Here is a 24,432-nt window from a genome sequence, read left to right as displayed (position 1 = left end):
CACTCACAGGACACACACACACACACTCACATGACACACACACACAGGACTCACACAGGACACACACACACACACACACACAGGACACACACACACACAGGACACACACACACACACAGGACACACATACACACACACACAGGACACACACACACACAGGACACACACACACACACACACACACGGGACACACACGGGACACACACAGGACACACACACACACACACAGACACACACAGGACACACACAGGACAGACACACACACACACACAGGACGGACACACACAGGGGACACACACACACACAGGGGACACACACACACACAGGACGGACACACACACACAAGGACACACACACACACACACACGCACACACAGGACTCACACAGGACACACACACACGACACACACACACACACACTCACAGGACACACACACACTCACAGGACACACACACTCACAGGACACACACACACACACTCACAGGACACACACACACACACACACATGACATACACAGGACACACACAGGACACACACAGGACACACACACACACACACACACACAGGACACACACACACACAGGACACACACACACACACACAGGACACACACACACACAGCACACACACACACGGGACACACACACACACACGGGACACACACACACACACGGGACACACACAGGACGGACACACACACACACACACAGGACACACACAGGACGGACACACACAGGACGGACACACACAGGACGGACACACACAGGACGGACACACACAGGACGGACACACACAGGACGGACACACACACACAGGACGGACACACACACACAGGACACACACACTGGACACACACACTGGACACACACTTACTGGACACACACACTGGACACAAACACTGAAAATGTTCTTACCACGCTTGACCGTGTGTGTGTGTGTGTGTCCTGTGTGTCTTTTTGTCCAGTTTGTGTGTGTGTGTGTGTGTGTCCAGTGTGTGTGTGTTTGTGTCCAGTGTGTGTGTGTTTGTGTCCAGTGTGTGTGTGTTTGTGTCAAGTGTGTGTGTGTTTGTGTCCAGTTTGTGTGTGTGTGTGTTTTTGTCCAGTGTGAGTGTGTGTGTGTGTGTCCAGTGTGTTTGTGTCCAGGTGTCCGGTGTGTATATATGTCCAGTGTGTGTGTGTGTGTGTGTGTGTGTGTGTGTGTGTGTGTGTGTGTGTGTGAGTGTGAGTTCAGGTGTATCCCTCAATGACTGTCTGTTCTTCTGCTTACCGCTACAGTGTGGAACATGGTGGAGAGAACAGAATGAAACCTGGGCCTAGAAAATGTGAGTGTTGACTGCTGTGAAGAATATGACTAAGAATAAGTCTTAATTCAAGTTAAGTCAAAGACCACCATCATTACTGACTTGGTCATATTAAATATCATCTGTAGTTCTACAGAAGCAGAAATCAGGGACACCAACGTTTACAAAGAGTTGATATGACAGTGTGTGTGTGTAATTAATGTGAATAAGTGTGTTTTATATTACCATGCAGTATAACATATGATCATTCAACAAGTCTCAAGTTACCTTAACTTCTCCTTTTGATACCTAGAAACATCTACATTAAATGAATTAGTGAAAAGTGAGTTAACATTCTAATGTGAATGATGATGATTTCTAATATTGTGTCTGGTTTCATCCATCAGATGTCTGTGATCTCACACTGGACCTAAACACAGTAAACAGACTCCTCTCTCTGTCTGAGGAGAACAGAAAGGTGACATGTAGGAGAGAGGAGCAGCCGTATCCTGATCACCCAGAGAGATTTGAGGACTGGAGACAGGTGCTGTGTAGAGAGGGTCTGACTGGGCGCTGTTACTGGGAGGTAGAGTGGAGTGGGATAATGGGGGCTGATATAGGAGTGACATATAAAGGAATCAGCAGGAGAGGAAGGGGTGATGACTGTTGGCTTGGATGGAATGACAAGTCCTGGAGTCTGTTCTGCTCTGACAACAGTTACATTGCCAGGCATAATAATAACTCCACTACCATAGACGTCCCCTCCTCCAGCTCCCACAGAGTAGGAGTGTATCTGGACTGGTCAGCCGGCACTCTGTCCTTCTATAGAGCCTCCTCTGACACACTGACCCACCTGATCACATTCACCTCCACATTCACTGAGCCCCTCTATCCAGGGTTTTGGGTTTATGATGAATCCTCAGTGTCCCTGAAATAATAACTGGACACTCACACGTGACAGGCTTGTAGACGTCACTCAATCCACCCAAAACAACATGCAGTCTTTCCACAAGACTCCCATGAAGTTATAGTGTGACGTTATGAGTCGACGTTAAAGTAACATTCTCACAACATACTGCACTTGTTTTATCCTGTTTTAGATGTATCCTCTGTTTAAACATTTAAACTCTTACAATAACACTGTTAAAATACCAATGTGATCATTTCTTGTCTTTTATGTTGGAAAAACAAATTGTACAATTATATGTGGACATACGCTCCATAGTTGTACAAGTATATATGGTTATATTGTACTTTTCATAATAAAACATACTTGAAACAAGAAAAAGCATGTTAATTGTGGAAACAATTTCATTATTGATTTTACATTGCTTCTCCCTGTCTCATGTTGTAATGGCTGTCGTGGTGAATGGATGACAAAACGCAGATGGGAATGCTCATTCTTCTATTTAATTAGAATAAAATGAACACGGAAAACAAGAAAGCCTGTCTGTCGGTTTGTCATTTTTTGGACTTACATACAGCAGTGCAAAATCAACAACCCACAAACCCCAGGTGAAAACACACTCCTAATACATGACTCCCAATCAGGAACAACGACATACAGCTGTTCCTGATCGGGAGCCACACAGACTAACAAAGAAACAGAACAACTAGATAAACCATAGAAAACCAACTGTCACAAAATCCATCGTGCTGTTGAAAGGAGGACCAAGGCGCAGCGGGAATATGGATGCTCATATTTTAATTTTTTAAAAAGGAGTAAAGCATCCACTGAAAAAACAATAAACACAACAGGGACAGTCTTACAGGCATACAAAAACGCAGTGCAAGAACAACCACCAATAACCCCAAAGAAAAACACACACACCTATATAGGACTTCCAATCAACGGCAACTCAACACACCTGCCTTCAATTGGAAGTCCCAATCAACAATACAAACATTCCCATACACAAAACTGCCACGTCCTGACCCCAAAACTAAAACAATAGCTCCATCTGCTGGTCAGGACGTGACAGTACCCCCCCCTAAAGGTGCAGACCCCGGGATGCACCTACCAACAGAAAACACCAACAAAAAACCCATAAACAATAACCCCTAAACAATAAGGGAGGGAAGGGAGGGTGGCTGCTGTCACCGACGGCACTGTGCTACACCCTCCCTCCCCAACCCACCTATCCTGGAGGTGGCTCAGGTGCAGGACGTGGACCTCGCTCCACCTTCGGCGTCGCCCACTTTGGTGGCGCCGATAGCTGCACCAGGCAGACGGGCCACTCGGGCTGACCCTGGCAGACCGACCACTCGGGCTGGGTCGGAAGACATGCGGGCCACTCGGGCTGGGCCGGAGGACAGGAGGACCACTCGGGCTGGGCCGGAGGACAGGAGGACCACTCGGGCTGGGCCGGAGGACAGGAGGGCCACTCGGGCTGGGCCGGAGGGCAGGCAGGGCACCCTGGCAGAACCGGGCAGTCGGGCCACTCTGGCAGAACCGGGCAGTCTGGCCACTCTGGCAGAACCGGGCAGTCTGGCCACTCTGGCAGAACCGGGCAGTCTGGCAGAACCGGGCAGTCTGGCCACCCTGGCAGAACCGGGCAGTCGGGCCACTCTGGCAGTTCCGGGCGGTCGGGCCACTCTGGCAGCTTCTGACTAGCGGGCGGCTCTGGTGACTCCTGACTGGCGGGCAGCTCTGGTGACGTACGACTGGCGGGCAGCTCTGGCGTTGTACGACTGGCGGGCAGCTCTGGTGACGTACGACTGGCGGGCAGCTCTGGTGACGTACGACTGGCGGGCAGCTCTGGCGACGTACGACTGGCGGGCAGCTCTGGTGACGTACGACTGGCGGGCAGCTCTGGTGACGTACGACTGGCGGGCAGCTCTGGCGACGTACGACTGGCGGGCAGCTCTGGCGACGTACGACTGGCGGGCAGCTCTGGTGACGTACGACTGGCGGGCAGCTCTGGTGACTGTTGACTGGCGGGCAGCTCTGGCGACTGTTGACTGGCGGGCAGCTCTGGTGACTGTTGACTTGCGGGCAGCTCTGGCGACTTACGCCTGGCGAGACTGGGCTGACGCACTAGACTCCTGATGCGTGGGGCTGGTACTGGACGTGCCAGCCTGGAGACACGCACCTCCATGCTAGTGCGTCTAGCGGGAAACACCGGACCGAAAGGGCGCACTGGTGGTCTTGAGTGCAGGGTTGGCTTCACCCCTTCCGCTCGATGCTCACCTTGCCCTGGCACCTGCGGGGCGCTGGTACCGGGCGGACTGGGCTGTGCGTCCGTATAGGCGAGATGGTGCGTACCTCAGCGTAACATGGCGCCCTCCACCTCATACGCACCTCCCTGTAGTCACGGGTAGCTGGCTTACGGCTCTTCCCTGGCCTGGCCAAACTACTCGTGTGCCCCCCCCCAAAAAAAATGTTGGGGCTGCCTCTCAGGTTCCCTTAGCTCCCTTAACTTGTCCTCCCAGAATTGTCTTTCGTCCTGCCAGGTCCATTCCTCCATTTTTTTCTCCAGTGGCTTCCTCCTCTTCTGCTGCTTGGTCCTTTGGTGGGTGGTTCTGTCACAAAATCCTTCGTGCTGTTGAAAGGAGGACCAAGGCGCAGCGGGAATATGGATGCTCATATTTTAATTTTTAAAAAAGGAGTAAAGCATCCACTGAAAAAACAATAAACACAACAGGGACAGTCTTACAGGCATACAAAAACGCAGTGCAAGAACAACCACCAATAACCCCAAAGAAAAACACACACACCTATATAGGACTTCCAATCAACGGCAACTCAACACACCTGCCTTCAATTGGAAGTCCCAATCAACAATACAAACATTCTCATACACAAAACTGCCACGTCCTGACCCCAAAACTAAAACAATAGCTCCATCTGCTGGTCAGGACGTGACAGTACCCCCCCCCCTAAAGGTGCAGACCCCGGAATGCACCTACCAACAGAAAACACCAACAAAAAACCCATAAACAATAACCCCTAAACAATAAGGGAGGGAAGGGGGGTGGCTGCTGTCACCGACGGCACTGTGCTACACCCTCCCTCCCCAACCCACCTATCCTGGAGGTGGCTCAGGTGCAGGACGTGGACCTCGCTCCACCTTCGGCGTCGCCCACTTTGGTGGCGCCGATAGCTGCACCGGGCAGACGGGCCACTCGGGCTGACCCTGGCAGACCGACCACTCGGGCTGGGTCGGAAGACATGCGGGCCACTCGGGCTGGGCCGGAGGACAGGAGGACCACTCGGGCTGGGCCGGAGGACAGGAGGACCACTCGGGCTGGGCCGGAGGACAGGAGGGCCACTCGGGCTGGGCCGGAGGGCAGGAGGGCCACTCGGGCTGGGCCGGGGGGCAGGAGGGCCACTCGGGCTGGGCTGGGGTGCAGGAGGGCCAGTCGGGCTGGGCCGGAGGACAGGAGGGCCACTTGGGCTGGGCCGGAGGACAGGAGGGCCACTCGGGCTGGGCCGGAGGGCAGGCAGGGCACCCTGGCAGATCCGGGCAGGCAGGCACCTCTGGCAGAACCGGGCAGTCGGGCCACTCTGGCAGAACCGGGCAGTCGGGCCACTCTGGCAGAACCGGGCAGTCTGGCCACTCTGGCAGAACCGGGCAGTCTGGCCACTCTGGCAGAACCAGGCAGTCTGGCCACTCTGGCAGAACCGGGCAGTCTGGCCACTCTGGCAGAACCGGGCAGTCTGGCAGAACCGGGCAGTCTGGCCACCCTGGCAGAACCGGGCAGTCGGGCCACTCTGGCAGTTCCGGGCAGTCGGGCCACTCTGGCAGCTTCTGACTAGCAGGCGGCTCTGGTGACTGTTGACTGGCGGGCAGCTCTGGTGACTGTTGACTGGCGGGCAGCTCTGGCGACGTACGACTGGCGGGCAGCTCTGGCGACGTACGACTGGCGGGCAGCTCTGGTGACTGTTGACTGGCGGGCAGCTCTGGTGACTGTTGACTGGCGGGCAGCTCTGGTGACTGTTGACTTGCGGGCAGCTCTGGCGACTTACGCCTGGCGAGACTGGGCTGACGCACTAGACTCCTGATGCGTGGGGCTGGTACTGGACGTGCCAGCCTGGAGACACGCACCTCCATGCTAGTGCGTCTAGCGGGAAACACCGGACCGAAAGGGCGCACTGGTGGTCTTGAGTGCAGGGTTGGCTTGACCCCTTCCGCTCGATGCTCACCTTGCCCTGGCACCTGCGGGGCGCTGGTACCGGGTGGACTGGGCTGTGCGTCCGTATAGGCGAGATGGTGCGTACCTCAGCGTAACATGGCGCCCTCCACCTCATACGCACCTCCCTGTAGTCACGGGTAGCTGGCTTATGGCTCTTCCCTGGCCTGGCCAAACTACTCGTGTGCCCCCCCCCAAAAAAATGTTGGGGCTGCCTCTCAGGTTCCCTTAGCTCCCTTAACTTGTCCTCCCAGAATTGTCTTTCGTCCTGCCAGGTCCATTCCTCCATTTTTTTCTCCAGTGGCTTCCTCCTCTTCTGCTGCTTGGTCCTTTGGTGGGTGGTTCTGTCACAAAATCCTTCGTGCTGTTGAAAGGAGGACCAAGGCGCAGCGGGAATATGGATGCTCATATTTTAATTTTTAAAAAAGGAGTAAAGCATCCACTGAAAAAACAATAAACACAACAGGGACAGTCTTACAGGCATACAAAAACGCAGTGCAAGAACAACCACCAATAACCCCAAAGAAAAACATACACACCTATATAGGACTTCCAATCAACGGCAACTCAACACACCTGCCTTCAATTGGAAGTCCCAATCAACAATACAAACATTCTCATACACAAAACTGCCACGTCCTGACCCCAAAACTAAAACAATAGCTCCATCTGCTGGTCAGGACGTGACACCAACACTAGAACAAAACTTAAACCCCAGACTACATAAATCAAACACCCCTTAAATAACACACACAACCCGAACCATATGAAACAAATACCCCTCTGCCACGTCCTGACCAAATATAATACAATTACTCCCTCTGCTGGTCAGGACATGACAGTACCCCCCCTAAAGGTGCAGACCCCAGAATGCACCTAAAAAGAAAAACCTAAATCCCCCCCTAAACAAGAACAAAAACAAAACCCAAATACCCCCTAAACAAAAAGGGAGGGAAGGGAGGGTGGCTGCCGTCAACGACGGCACTAGTGCTACACCCCCCCTCCCCAACCCACCTATACTGGAGGTGGCTTAGGTTCGGGACGTGGACTCCGCTCCACCCTAGGCTTCGCCCACTTAGGTGGCTCTGGACTGGCGGGCGGCTCTGGACTGGCGGGCGGCTCTGGACTGGCGGGCAGCTCCGGACTGGCGGGCGGCTCTGGACTGGCGGGCGGCTCTGGCGGCTCCGGACTGGCGGACGGCTCTTGAAATGTCCAAAAAAGGTATTTAAATGGGCCTACCAGACATCTTCTTGAGAGAAGATAAGGTCAGGGACTCCTGACTTACTCTCTGTCATGTTGAAATAGGTTCTCCTGTCTTACTCTCCGTCATGTTGAAATAGGTTCTCCTGTCTTACTTTCTGTCATGTTGAGATGGGTTTCCCTGTCTTACTTTCTGTCATGTTGAGATGGGTTAGTTCTTCTTGAGAGAACTAACCAAAAATTTGTCGAACTAACCCAAAATTAGTCGAAAGGCTAAGGGATTCTCTTCCTGAGAAGAAACTGACAGCCTTCAAACAGAGCAAAAAAAGTCGTCCCAAACAATATGTCAAAATGAATAAAAAAAATGATACAGCTGTCTTTAATAAGATCAAACTGAACTAACTGCTATCTTGAAATGTTGAAAAAGTGTTTTTAAATAGCTCAGTCTTATCACTCAATGAGTCAAAATCTGTCCCAGGAGGTGTTGGAGGGTGGGTTGGGTTGGTCCCAGGAGGTGTAGGAGGGTGGGTTGGGTTGGTCCCAGGAGGGGATGGAGGGTGGGTTGGGGTGGTCCCAGGAGGGGTTGGAGGGTGGGTTGGGTTGGTCCCAGGAGGTGTAGGAGGGTGGGTTGGGTTGGTCCCAGGAGGGGATGGAGGGTGGGTTGGGGTGGTCCCAGGAGGGGATGGAGGGTGGGTTGGGGTGGTCCCAGGAGGGGTTGGAGGGTGGGTTGGGGTGGTACCAGGAGGGGTTGGAGGGTGGGTTGGGGTGGTCCCAGGAGGGGTTGGAGGGTGGGTTGGGGTGGTCCCAGGAGGGGATGGAGGGTGGGTTGGGGTGGTCCCAGGAGGGGTTGGAGGGTGGGTTGGGGTGGTCCCAGGAGAGGATGGAGGGTGGGTTGGGGTGGTCCCAGGAGGGGATGGAGGGTGGGTTGGGGTGGTCCCAGGAGGGGTTGATGCAGCTCAGGTGAGTGATTTTATATGTGGTTAATTATAATTGTATTTACCTGCAATACCTGGTTTACATAATATACTGATATTTATATTTGAACAGTATTGTGTCTCTAGCTGTATAACCATTCCTGCTGCTATTTGTTCTGATATATATTTTAACAGTATTGTGTCTCTAGCTGTATAGCCATTCCTGCTGCTATTTGTTCTTGTCTGTGTTCCTTTATAATAAATAAAAAAGTTGATCACAAAAAAAGGAAAAGTGCTCAGAGTTTCAACTGAAAATCAGAGACAGGAAAATCAAGTCACATGCTTCCACTATGGCAAGGTGGGAAATCAGGCTTCTTCTACATGCTGGTGTAAGGACATGGATTGTCCAGCCTGTGGTATAAAGGGATGTCAGGATTCTACATGCTGGTGTAAGGACATGGATTGTCCAGCCTGTGGTATAAAGGGATGTCAGGATTCTACATGCTGGTGTAAGGACATGGATTGTCCAGCCTGTGGTATAAAGGGATGTCAGGATTCTACATGCTGGTGTAAGGACATGGATTGTCCAGCCTGTGGTATAAAGGGATGTCAGGATTCTACATGCTGGTGTAAGGACATGGATTGTCCAGCCTGTGGTATAAAGGGATGTCAGGATTCTACATGCTGGTGTAAGGACATGGATTGCCCAGCCTGTGGTATAAAGGGATGTCAGGATTCTACATGCTGGTGTAAGGACATGGATTGTCCAGCCTGTGGTATAAAGGGATGTTAGGATTCTACATGCTGGTGTAAGGACATGGATTGTCCAGCCTCTGTTAAAAAGGACCACATCGAACAAGTCTCCAGAAACAAAAAGAGAACAGAGAAAGCATCATACCGAAAACAAGAAACAGACATTCCAAGGAAAGACCAATAGACATGTTCACACTGCTGAGTAAGAGAACACTGAGGTGAGTGACTCATCAGACCAGGAAGTCACACTGAAAATACAGACTTTTTCCTGGCGGGCTGCACGGCTACTATGTCTCCCGGTATGGAGATTGACACAGGAGCAGCTGTATCTCTTGTGTCAGAAAAAAGACACTGAAACACCTTCCACTTTAACCAGTGCACCTCGTGTTAAAGACTTACACAGGTGAATCTGTCACCTTGAGAGACATCACTGAAGTCACAGTTCAGGTAAACAGACCAACTGAAAAGCTGCTATGTTGTGAAGGGAGACTATACATCACTACTGGGATGTTCATAGTTGGAGAAAATCACACTGGACTGGCCATCAGTGCAGACAATGACACATGGAGACACAGACCTACCTGCCATCTTAAAGAAACAGATGGATTTAATGGACAGCAGGGTTGTATGAACGACATCACAGGGAAGCTTGGCATTAAGCCAGACAGCAAACCAAAGGTTCTGAAAGCAGGACCTGTAGCTTCTGCTATCAGACCAAAAGTGGAGGCTGACTTGGAGGTTTAGTCAAGAACAAAGTACTGGAGCCGGTCAGCATGAGTGAATGGTCAACACCCATCTACCAGTCCTTAATTAACACTAGAACCACCTGGTCTATCAGAACACCCATCTACCAGTCCTTAATTAACACTAGAACCACCTGGTCTTTCAGCCTATCAGAACACCCATCTACCAGTCCTTAATTAACACTAGAACCACCTGGTCTTTCAGCCTATCAGAACACCCATCTACCAGTCCTTAACACTAGAACCACCTGGTCTATCAGCCTATCAGAACACCCATCTACCAGTCCTTAACACTAGAACCACCTGGTCTTTCAGCCTATCAGAACACCCATCTACCAGTCATTAATTAACACTAGAACCACCTGGTCTTTCAGCCTATCAGAACACCCATCTACCAGTCCTTAACACTAGAACCACCTGGTCTATCAGCCTATCAGAACACCCATCTACCAGTCCTTAGACCAGGTGGTTCTAGTGTTAAGGACTGGTAGATGGGTGTTCTGATAGGCTGATAGATCAGGTGGTTCTAGTGTTATCAGCCTATCAGAACACCCATCTACCAGTCCTTAACACTAGAACCACCTGGTCTATCAGCCTATCAGAACACCCATCTACCAGTCCTTAACACTAGAACCACCTGGTCTTTCAGCCTATCAGAACACCCATCTACCAGTCCTTAACACTAGAACCACCTGGTCTATCAGAACACCCATCTACCAGTCCTTAACACTAGAACCACCTGGTCTATCAGCCTATCAGAACACCCATCTACCAGTCCTTAACACTAGAACCACCTGGTCTATCAGCATATACGTTCCCGCTAGAGAAAGTTGCCAGGCGTCCACTTTAGCATATGCATCAGATGCATATCAACCAGCAAGGTGCAAGGTGTGAAAACATGGTTTGTTAAATAAACACTTGATACATAGTGTATAAACTATTGTAAAGGATAAATTACATGAAGAAATATTAGTGGAAATATATAAATAAAATAACAACAATTGTTAATTCTCCAAAGTAGAAAATAAAATGGTCCTACAGCCTATTTCCCTGACAATAAAACACTACAGTGTAATCCATTTGATCAACTGTATTTGTAGATTTGATTAGTAATAGAGTTATAGTAATTAATAAAGTCAATTTACAGTTTCTTTTGACAAATTAGAAACAAAAAAAACAGTGAACAATTGTAAAAGATGAATTTCATAAATAAATATTTGTGGAAATATATTGATGACAAGATATTAAAACAATAATTTGTTGATTGTATCAGACACTGTACCGCGCCTTTACACGTGAATCAATCCCATCTTCTCTTTATGCTTCGCGTCCACAAACAAATCTAATCGGTTTTCATTGGCCTTGTTCGGTGGGCACCTGCCGACTTGACATTCTGTCTTCTTTCTCCCCCGAGGGAGATGTGGTGCCTGGGGGAAAAGGGAGAACAGGACCTGCTTCCTGCTTGGTGACTGTAGCTTCTTTCTCCCCCGAGGGAGATGTGGTGCCTGGGGGAAAGGGAGAGCAGGACCTGCTTCCTGCTTGGTGACTGTAGCTTCTTTCTCCCCCGAGGGAGATGTGGTGCCTGGGGGAAAAGGGAGAGCAGGACCTGCTTCCTGCTTGGTGACTGTAGCTTCTTTCTCCCCCGAGGGAGATGTGGTGTCTGGGGGAAAAGGGAGAACAGGACCTGCTTCCTGCTTGGTGACTGTAGCTTCTTTCTCCCCCGAGGGAGATGTGGTGCCTGGGGGAAAAGGGAGAGCAGGACCTGCTTCCTGCTTGGTGACTGTAGCTTCTTTCTCTGCGTTCATGTGGTTCTCACAAAGCTCACATGCCAGATCCATCATGAAATCTCTCCTGCTGACTGTCTTGACAAGGCATTGCTTGTACAACACGTGTTGATAGCAGCCATGTCGAGCACATTGTAGAACACTGCAACAGTCCAGCAGCAAGTACCTCATTTTACAGAGTCTTGACATCTAAAAGTAATAATATGAATGTAATATAATAAAGGGGATACTAGTTGGTGTCTGGCAGATGGAAGACGGTCTGTATATGGTAGAGATACTGTATATACTGTAATGACCTGGCTAGATCATAAAGGGGATACTAGTTGGTGTCTGTATATGGTAGAGATACTGTATATACTGTAATGACCTGGCTAGATGATAAAGGGGATACTAGTTGGTGTCTGTATATGGTAGAGATACTGTATATACTGTAATGACCTGGCTAGATGATAAAGGGGATACTAGTTGGTGTCTGTATATGGTAGAGATACTGTATATACTGTAATGGCCTGGCTAGATCATAAAGGGGATACTAGTTGGTGTCTGTATATGGTAGAGATACTGTATATACTGTAATGACCTGGATAGATCATAAAGGGGATAGTAGTTGCTGTCTGTATATGGTAGAGATACTGTATATACTGTAATGACCTGGCTAGATCATAAAGGGGATACTAGTTGGTGTCTGTATATGGTAGAGATACTGTATATACTGTAATGACCTGGCTAGATCATAAAGGGGATACTAGTTGGTGTCTGTATATGGTAGAGATACTGTATATACTGTAATGACCTGGCTAGATCATAAAGGGGATACTAGTTGGTGTCTGTATATGGTAGAGATACTGTATATACTGTAATGACCTGGCTAGATCATAAAGGGGATACTAGTTGCTGTCTGTATATGGTAGAGATACTGTATATACTGTAATGACCTGGCTAGATCATAAAGGGGATACTAGTTGGTGTCTGTATATGGTAGAGATACTGTATATACTGTAATGACCTGGCTAGATCATAAAGGGGATACTAGTTGGTGTCTGTATATGGTAGAGATACTGTATATACTGTAATGACCTGGCTAGATCATAAAGGGGATACTAGTTGGTGTCTGTATATGGTAGAGATACTGTATATACTGTAATGACCTAGCTAGATCATAAAGGGGATACTAGTTGGTGTCTGTATATGGTAGAGATACTGTATATACTGTAATGACCTGGCTAGATCATAAAGGGGATAGTAGTTGGTGTCTGTATATGGTAGAGATACTGTATATACTGTAATGACCTGGCTAGATCATAAAGGGGATACTAGTTGGTGTCTGTATATGGTAGAGATACTATATATACTGTAATGACCTGGCTAGATAATAAAGGGGGTACTAGTTGGTGTCTGTATATGGTAGAGATACTGTATATACTGTAATGGCCTGGCTAGATCATAAAGGGGATACTAGTTGGTGTCTGTATATGGTAGAGATACTGTATATACTGTAATGACCTGGCTAGATCATAAAGGGGATACTAGTTGGTGTCTGGCAGATGGTAGAGATACTGTATATACTGTAATGACCTGGCTAGATCATAAAGGGGATACTAGTTGGTGTCTGGCAGATGGTAGAGATACTGTATATACTGTAATGACCTGGCTAGATCATAAAGGGGATACTAGTTGGTGTCTGTATATGGTAGAGATACTGTATATACTGTAATGACCTGGCTAGAACATAAAGGGGATACTAGTTGGTGTCTGTATATGGTAGAGATACTGTATATACTGTAATGACCTGGCTAGATCATAAAGGGGATACTAGTTGGTGTCTGTATATGGTAGAGATACTGTATATACTGTAATGACCTGGCTAGATCATAAAGGGGATACTAGTTGGTGTCTGTATATGGTAGAGATACTGTATATACTGTAATGACCTGGCTAGATCATAAAGGGGATACTAGTTGCTGTCTGTATATGGTAGAGATACTGTATATACTGTAATGACCTGGCTAGAACATAAAGGGGATACTAGTTGGTGTCTGTATATGGTAGAGATACTGTATATACTGTAATGACCTGGCTAGATGGTAGAGATACTGTATATACTGTAATGACCTGGCTAGATCATAAAGGGGATACTAGTTGGTGTCTGTATATGGTAGAGATACTGTATATACTGTAATGACCTGGCTAGATCATAAAGGGGATACTAGTTGGTGTCTGTATATGGTAGAGATACTGTATATACTGTAATGACCTGGCTAGATAATAAAGGGGATACTAGTTGGTGTCTGTATATGGTAGAGATACTGTATATACTGTAATGACCTGGCTAGATCATAAAGGGGATACTAGTTGGTGTCTGTATATGGTAGAGATACTGTATATACTGTAATGGCCTGGCTAGATCATAAAGGGGATACTAGTTGGTGTCTGTATATGGTAGAGATACTGTATATACTGTAATGGCCTGGCTAGATCATAAAGGGATACTAGTTGGTGTCTGTATATGGTAGAGATACTGTATATACTGTAATGACCTGGCTAGATCATAAAGGGGATAGTAGTTGGTGTCTGTATATGGTAGAGATACTGTATATACTGTAATGACCTGGCTAGATAATAAAGGGGATACTAGTTGGTGTCTGTATATGGTAGAGATACTGTATATACTGTAATGACCTGGCTAGATCATAAAGGGGATACTAGTTGCTGTCTGTATATGGTAGAGATACTGTATATACTGTAATGGCCTGGCTAGATCATAAAGGGGATACTAGTTGGTGTCTGTATATGGTAGAGATACTGTATATACTGTAATGACCTGGCTAGATCATAAAGGGGATACTAGTTGGTGTCTGTATATGGTAGAGATACTGTATATACTGTAATGACCTGGCTAGATCATAAAGGGGATACTAGTTGGTGTCTGTATATGGTAGAGATACTGTATATACTGTAATGACCTGGTTAGATCATAAAGGGGATACTAGTTGGTGTCTGGCAGATGGTAGAGATACTGTATATACTGTAATGACCTGGCTAGATCATAAAGGGGATACTAGTTGGTGTATGTATATGGTAGAGATACTGTATATACTGTAATGGCCAAGCTAGATAATAAAGGGGATACTAGTTGGTGTCTGGCAGATGGTAGAGATACGGTATATACTGTAATGACCTAGCTAGATCATAAAGGGGATACTAGTTGGTGTCTGTATATGGTAGAGATACTGTATATACTGTAATGACCTGGCTAGATCATAAAGGGGATCCTAGTTGGTGTCTGTATATGGTAGAGATACTGTATATACTGTAATGACCTGGCTAGATCATAAAGGGGATAGTAGTTGGTGTCTGTATATGGTAGAGATACTGTATATACTGTAATGACCTGGTTAGATCATAAAGGGGATACTAGTTGGTGTCTGTATATGGTAGAGATACTGTATATACTGTAATGACCTGGCTAGATCATAAAGGGAATACTAGTTGGTGTCTGTATATGGTAGAGATACTGTATATACTGTAATGACCTGGCTAGATCATAAAGGGGATACTAGTTGGTGTCTGGCAGATGGTAGAGATACTGTATATACTGTAATGACCTGGCTAGATCATAAAGGGGATACTAGTTGGTGTCTGGCAGATGGTAGAGATACTGTATATACTGTAATGGCCTGGCTAGATCATAAAGGGGATACTAGTTGGTGTCTGTATATGGTAGAGATACTGTATATACTGTAATGACCTGGCTAGATCATAAAGGGGATACTAGTTGGTGTCTGTATATGGTAGAGATACTGTATATACTGTAATGACCTGGCTAGATCATAAAGGGGATACTAGTTGGTGTCTGGCAGATGGTAGAGATACTGTATATACTGTAATGACCTGGCTTGATCATAAAGGGGATACTAGTTGGTGTCTGGCAGATGGTAGAGATACTGTATATACTGTAATGACCTGGCTAGATCATAAAGGGGATACTAGTTGGTGTCTGTATATGGTAGAGATACTGTATATACTGTAATGACCTGGCTAGATCATAAAGGGGATACTAGTTGGTGTCTGTATATGGTAGAGATACTGTATATACTGTAATGACCAGGCTAGATCATAAAGGGGATACTAGTTGGTGTCTGTATATGGTAGAGATACTGTATATACTATAATGAGCTGGCTAGATCATAAAGGGGATACTAGTTGGTGTCTGTATATGGTAGAGATACTGTATATACTGTAATGACCTGGCTAGATCATAAAGGGGATACTAGTTGGTGTCTGTATATGGTAGAGATACTGTATATACTGTAATGACCTGGCTAGATCATAAAGGGGATAGTAGTTGGTGTCTGTATATGGTAGAGATACTGTATATACTGTAATGACCTGGCTAGAACATAAAGGGGATACTAGTTGGTGTCTGTATATGGTAGAGATACTGTATATACTGTAATGGCCTGGCTAGATCATAAAGGGGATACTAGTTGGTGTCTGGCAGATGGTAGAGATACTGTATATACTGTAATGACCTGGCTAGATCATAAAGGGGATACTAGTTGCTGTCTGTATATGGTAGAGATACTGTATATACTGTAATGACCTGGCTAGATCATAAAGGGGATACTAGTTGGTGTCTGTATATGGTAGAGATACAGTATATACTGTAATGACCTGGCTAGATCATAAAGGGGATACTAGTTGGTGTCTGTATATGGTAGAGATACTGTATATACTGTAATGACCTGGCTAGATCATAAAGGGGATACTAGTTGGTGTCTGTATATGGTAGAGATACTGTATATACTGTAATGACCTGGCTAGATCATAAAAGGGATACTAGTTGGTGTCTGTATATGGTAGAGATACTGTATATACTGTAATGACCTGGCTAGATCATAAAGGGGATACTAGTTGGTGTCTGTATATGGTAGAGATACTGTATATACTGTAATGACCTGGCTAGATCATAAAGGGGATACTAGTTGGTGTCTGTATATGGTAGAGATACTGTATATACTGTAATGACCTGGCTATATCATAAAGGGGATACTAGTTGGTGTCTGTATATGGTAGAGATACTGTATATACTGTAATGACCTGGCTAGATCATAAAGGGGATACTAGTTGGTGTCTGTATATGGTAGAGATACTGTATATACTGTAATGACCTGGCTAGATCATAAAGGGGATACTAGTTGGTGTCTGTATATGGTAGAGATACTGTATATACTGTAATGACCTGGCTATATAATAAAGGGGATACTAGTTGGTGTCTGGCAGATGGTAGAGATACTGTATATACTGTAATGACCTGGCTAGATGGTAGAGATACTGTATATACTGTAATGACCTGGCTAGATCATAAAGGGGATACTAGTTGGTGTCTGGCAGATGGTAGAGATACTGTATATACTGTAATGACCTGGCTTGATCATAAAGGGGATACTAGTTGGTGTCTGGCAGATGGTAGAGATACTGTATATACTGTAATGACCTGGCTAGATCATAAAGGGGATACTAGTTGGTGTCTGTATATGGTAGAGATACTGTATATACTGTAATGACCTGGCTAGATCATAAAGGGGATACTAGTTGGTGTCTGTATATGGTAGAGATACTGTATATACTGTAATGACCAGGCTAGATCATAAAGGGGATACTAGTTGGTGTCTGTATATGGTAGAGATACTGTAATGACCTGGCTAGATCATAAAGGGGATACTAGTTGGTGTCTGTATATGGTAGAGATACTGTATATACTGTAATGACCTGGCTAGATCATAAAGGGGATACTAGTTGGTGTCTGTATATGGTAGAGATACTGTATATACTGTAATGACCTGGCTAGATCATAAAGGGGATAGTAGTTGGTGTCTGTATATGGTAGAGATACTGTATATACTGTAATGACCTGGCTAGAACATAAAGGGGATACTAGTTGGTGTCTGTATATGGTAGAGATACTGTATATACTGTAATGGCCTGGCTAGATCATAAAGGGGATACTAGTTGGTGTCTGGCAGATGGTAGAGATACTGTATATACTGTAATGACCTGGCTAGATCATAAAGGGGATACTAGTTGCTGTCTGTATATGGTAGAGATACTGTATATACTGTAATGACCTGGCTAGATCATAAAGGGGATACTAGTTGGTGTCTGTATATGGTAGAGATACAGTATATACTGTAATGACCTGGCTAGATCATAAAGGGGATACTAGTTGGTGTCTGTATATGGTAGAGATACTGTATATACTGTAATGACCTGGCTAGATCATAAAGGGGATACTAGTTGGTGTCTGTATATGGTAGAGATACTGTATATACTGTAATGACCTGGCTAGATCATAAAAGGGATACTAGTTGGTGTCTGTATATGGTAGAGATACTGTATATACTGTAATGACCTGGCTAGATCATAAAGGGGATACTAGTTGGTGTCTGTATATGGTAGAGATACTGTATATACTGTAATGACCTGGCTAGATCATAAAGGGGATACTAGTTGGTGTCTGTATATGGTAGAGATACTGTATATACTGTAATGACCTGGCTATATCATAAAGGGGATACTAGTTGGTGTCTGTATATGGTAGAGATACTGTATATACTGTAATGACCTGGCTAGATCATAAAGGGGATACTAGTTGGTGTCTGTATATGGTAGAGATACTGTATATACTGTAATGACCTGGCTAGATCATAAAGGGGATACTAGTTGGTGTCTGTATATGGTAGAGATACTGTATATACTGTAATGACCTGGCTATATAATAAAGGGGATACTAGTTGGTGTCTGTATAGGGTAGAGATACTGTATATACTGTAATGACCTGGCTAGATGGTAGAGATACTGTATATACTGTAATGACCTGGCTAGATCATAAAGGGGATACTAGTTGGTGTCTGTATATGGTAGAGATACTGTATATACTGTAATGACCTGGCTAGATCATAAAGGGGATACTAGTTGGTGTCTGTATATGGTAGAGATACTGTATATACTGTAATGACCTGGCTAGATCATAAAGGGGATACTAGTTGGTGTCTGTATATGGTAGAGATACTGTATATACTGTAATGACCAGGCTAGATCATAAAGGGGATACTAGTTGGTGTCTGTATATGGTAGAGATACTGTATATACTGTAATGACCTGGCTAGATCATAAAGGGGATACTAGTTGGTGTCTGTATATGGTAGAGATACTGTATATACTGTAATGACCTGGCTAGATCATAAAGGGGATACTAGTTGGTGTCTGTATATGGTAGAGATACTGTATATACTGTAATGACCTGGCTAGATCATAAAGGGGATACTAGTTGGTGTCTGTATATGGTAGAGATACTGTATATACTGTAATGACCTGGCTAGATCATAAAGGGGATACTAGTTGGTGTCTGTATATGGTAGAGATACTGTATATACTGTAATGACCTGGCTAGATCATAAAGGGGATACTAGTTGGTGTCTGGCAGATGGTAGAGATACTGTATATACTGTAATGGCCTGGCTAGATCATAAAGGGGATACTAGTTGGTGTCTGGCAGATGGTAGAGATACTGTATATACTGTAATGACCTGGCTAGATCATAAAGGGGATACTAGTTGGTGTCTGTATATGGTAGAGATACTGTATATACTGTAATGACCTGGCTAGATCATAAAGGGGATACTAGTTGGTGTCTGTATATGGTAGAGATACTGTATATACTGTAATGACCTGGCTAGATCATAAAGGGGATACTAGTTGGTGTCTGTATATGGTAGAGATACTGTATATACTGTAATGACCTGGCTAGATCATAAAGGGGATACTAGTTGGTGTCTGGCAGATGGTAGAGATACTGTATATACTGTAATGGCCTGGCTAGATCATAAAAGGGATACTAGTTGGTGTCTGTTTATGGTAGAGATACTGTATATACTGTAATGACCTGGCTAGATCATAAAGGGGATACTAGTTGGTGTCTGTATATGGTAGAGATACTGTATATACTGTAATGACCTGGCTATATCATAAAGGGGATACTAGTTGGTGTCTGTATATGGTAGAGATACTGTATATACTGTAATGACCTGGCTAGATCATAAAGGGGATACTAGTTGGTGTCTGTATATGGTAGAGATACTGTATATACTGTAATGACCTGGCTAGATCATAAAGGGGATACTAGTTGGTGTCTGGCAGATGGTAGAGATACTGTATATACTGTAATGACCTGGCTAGATCATAAAGGGGATACTAGTTGGTGTCTGTATATGGTAGAGATACTGTATATACTGTAATGACCTGGCTAGATCATAAAGGGGATACTAGTTGGTGTCTGGCAGATGGTAGAGATACTGTATATACTGTAATGACCTGGCTTGATCATAAAGGGGATACTAGTTGGTGTCTGGCAGATGGTAGAGATACTGTATATACTGTAATGACCTGGCTAGATCATAAAGGGGATACTAGTTGGTGTCTGTATATGGTAGAGATACTGTATATACTGTAATGACCTGGCTAGATCATAAAGGGGATACTAGTTGGTGTCTGTATATGGTAGAGATACTGTATATACTGTAATGACCAGGCTAGATCATAAAGGGGATACTAGTTGGTGTCTGTATATGGTAGAGATACTGTAATGACCTGGCTAGATCATAAAGGGGATACTAGTTGGTGTCTGTATATGGTAGAGATACTGTATATACTGTAATGACCTGGCTAGATCATAAAGGGGATACTAGTTGGTGTCTGTATATGGTAGAGATACTGTATATACTGTAATGACCTGGCTAGATCATAAAGGGGATACTAGTTGGTGTCTGTATATGGTAGAGATACTGTATATACTGTAATGACCTGGCTAGATCATAAAGGGAATACTAGTTGGTGTCTGTATATGGTAGAGATACTGTATATACTGTAATGACCTGGCTAGATGGTAGAGATACTGTATATACTGTAATGACCTGGCTAGATCATAAAGGGGATACTAGTTGGTGTCTGTATATGGTAGAGATACTGTATATACTGTAATGACCTGGCTAGATCATAAAGGGGATACTAGTTGGTGTCTGGCAGATGGTAGAGATACTGTATATACTGTAATGACCTGGCTAGATCATAAAGGGGATACTAGTTGGTGTCTGGCAGATGGTAGAGATACTGTATATACTGTAATGACCTGGCTAGATAATAAAGGGGATACTAGTTGGTGTCTGTATATGGTAGAGATACTGTATATACTGTAATGACCTGGCTAGATCATAAAGGGGATACTAGTTGGTGTCTGTATATGGTAGAGATACTGTATATACTGTAATGACCTGGCTAGATCATAAAGGGGATACTAGTTGGTGTCTGTATATGGTAGAGATACTGTATATACTGTAATGACCTGGCTAGAACATAAAGGGGATACTAGTTGGTGTCTGTATATGGTAGAGATACTGTATATACTGTAATGACCTGGCTAGATCATAAAGGGGATACTAGTTGGTGTCTGTATATGGTAGAGATACTGTATATACTGTAATGACCTGGCTAGATCATAAAGGGGATACTAGTTGGTGTCTGTATATGGTAGAGATACTGTATATACTGTAATGACCAGGCTAGATCATAAAGGGGATACTAGTTGGTGTCTGTATATGGTAGAGATACTGTATATACTGTAATGACCTGGCTAGATCATAAAGGGGATACTAGTTGGTGTCTGTATATGGTAGAGATACTGTATATACTGTAATGACCTGGCTAGATCATAAAGGGGATACTAGTTGGTGTCTGTATATGGTAGAGATACTGTATATACTGTAATGGCCTGGCTAGATAATAAAGGGGATACTAGTTGGTGTCTGTATATGGTAGAGATACTGTATATACTGTAATGACCTGGCTAGATCATAAAGGGGATACTAGTTGGTGTCTGGCAGATGGTAGAGATACTGTATATACTGTAATGACCTGGCTAGATCATAAAGGGGATACTAGTTGGTGTCTGTATATGGTAGAGATACTGTATATACTGTAATGACCTGGCTAGATCATAAAGGGGATACTAGTTGGTGTCTGGCAGATGGTAGAGATACTGTATATACTGTAATGACCTGGCTAGATCATAAAGGGGATACTAGTTGGTGTCTGGCAGATGGTAGAGATACTGTATATACTGTAATGGCCTGGCTAGATCATAAAAGGGATACTAGTTGGTGTCTGGCAGATGGTAGAGATACTGTATATACTGTAATGACCTGGCTAGATAATAAAGGGGATACTAGTTGGTGTCTGTATATGGTAGAGATACTGTATATACTGTAATGACCTGGCTAGATAATAAAGGGGATACTAGTTGGTGTCTGTATATGGTAGAGATACTGTATATACTGTAATGACCTGGCTAGATCATAAAGGGGATACTAGTTGGTGTCTGTATATGGTAGAGATACTGTATATACTGTAATGGCCTGGCTAGATCATAAAGGGGATACTAGTTGGTGTCTGTATATGGTAGAGATACTGTATATACTGTAATGACCTGGCTAGATGATAAAGGGGATACTAGTTGGTGTCTGTATATGGTAGAGATACTGTATATACTGTAATGACCTGGCTAGATCATAAAGGGGATACTAGTTGGTGTCTGTATATGGTAGAGATACTGTATATACTGTAATGACCTTGCTATATCATAAAGGGGATACTAGTTGGTGTCTGTATATGGTAGAGATACTGTATATACTGTAATGACCTGGCTAGATCACAAAGGGGATACTAGTTGGTGTTTGTATATGGTAGAGATACTGTATATACTGTAATGACCTGGCTAGATGGTAGAGATACTGTATATACTGTAATGACCTGGCTAGATCATAAAGGGGATACTAGTTGGTGTCTGTATATGGTAGAGATACTGTATATACTGTAATGACCAGGCTAGATCATAAAGGGGATACTAGTTGGTGTCTGTATATGGTAGAGATACTGTATATACTGTAATGACCTGGCTAGATCATAAAGGGGATAATAGTTGGTGTCTGTATATGGTAGAGATACTGTATATACTGTAATGACCTGGCTAGATCATAAAGGGGATACTAGTTGGTGTCTGTATATGGTAGAGATACTGTATATACTGTAATGACCTGGCTAGATCATAAAGGGGATACTAGTTGGTGTCTGTATATGGTAGAGATACTGTATATACTGTAATGACCTGGCTAGATCATAAAGGGGATACTAGTTGGTGTCTGTATGTGGTAGAGATACTGTATATACTGTAATGACCAGGCTAAATCATAAAGGGGATACTAGTTGGTGTCTGTATATGGTAGAAATACTGTATATACTGTAATGACCTGGCTAGATCATAAAGGGGATACTAGTTGGTGTCTGTATATGGTAGAGATACTGTATATACTGTAATGACCTGGCTAGATCATAAAGGGGATACTAGTTGGTGTCTGTATATGGTAGAGATACTGTATATACTGTAATGACCTGGCTAGATCATAAAGGGGATACTAGTTGGTGTCTGTATATGGTAGAGATACTGTATATACTGTAATGACCTGGCTAGATCATAAAGGGGATACTAGTTGGTGTCTGTATATGGTAGAGATACTGTATATACTGTAATGACCTGGCTAGATCATAAAGGGGATACTAGTTGGTGTCTGTATATGGTAGAGATACTGTATATACTGTAATGACCTGGCTAGATCATAAAGGGGATACTAGTTGGTGTCTGTATATGGTAGAGATACTGTATATACTGTAATGACCTGGCTAGATCATAAAGGGGATACTAGTTGGTGTCTGTATATGGTAGAGATACTGTATATACTGTAATGACCTGGCTAGATCATAAAGGGGATACTAGTTGGTGTCTGTATATGGTAGAGATACTGTATATACTGTAATGACCTGGCTAGATCATAAAGGGGATACTAGTTGGTGTCTGTATATGGTAGAGATACTGTATATACTGTAATGACCTGGCTAGATCATAAAGGGGATACTAGTTGGTGTCTGTATATGGTAGAGATACTGTATATACTGTAATGACCTGGCTAGATCATAAAGGGGATACTAGTTGGTGTCTGTATATGGTAGAGATACTGTATATACTGTAATGACCTGGCTAGATCATAAAGGGGATACTAGTTGGTGTCTGGCAGATGGTAGAGATACTGTATATACTGTAATGGCCTGGCTAGATCATAAAGGGGATACTAGTTGGTGTCTGTATATGGTAGAGATACTGTATATACTGTAATGGCCTGGCTAGATCATAAAAGGGATACTAGTTGGTGTCTGTTTATGGTAGAGATACTGTATATACTGTAATGACCTGGCTAGATCATAAAGGGGATACTAGTTGGTGTCTGTATATGGTAGAGATACTGTATATACTGTAATGACCTGGCTATATCATAAAGGGGATACTAGTTGGTGTCTATATATGGTAGAGATAGTGTATATACTGTAATGACCTGGCTAGATCACAAAGGGGATACTAGTTGGTGTTTGTATATGGTAGAGATACTGTATATACTGTAATGACCTGGCTAGATCATAAAGGGGATACTAGTTGGTGTCTGTATATGGTAGAGATACTGT

The 24,432-nt window shown here is 44.5% G+C and overlaps 1 protein-coding gene across 1 annotated transcript in view; it reads left to right on the top strand.

Annotated features, from left to right (window-relative positions):
- Positions 1-2,572, top strand: part of LOC145877361 (NLR family CARD domain-containing protein 3-like) — a 17,689-nt gene extending 15,117 nt beyond the window's left edge. Inside the window, exons 3-4 of the mRNA XM_082972675.1 lie at positions 1,281-1,323; positions 1,689-2,572. Of these exons, the coding sequence (XP_082828801.1) occupies positions 1,281-1,323; positions 1,689-2,218 (573 nt within the window). The 3' untranslated portion in view covers positions 2,219-2,572. The remainder of the gene's footprint in view (positions 1-1,280; positions 1,324-1,688) is intronic.
- The last annotated feature ends 21,860 nt before the right edge of the window (positions 2,573-24,432 follow it).

This window comes from Salmo salar, unplaced genomic scaffold, assembly GCF_965601325.2.
Source record: "Salmo salar unplaced genomic scaffold, fSalSal1 ptg000974l, whole genome shotgun sequence".
NCBI lineage: Eukaryota > Metazoa > Chordata > Actinopteri > Salmoniformes > Salmonidae > Salmo > Salmo salar.
This window is presented reverse-complemented; position numbering and strand designations above follow the sequence as displayed.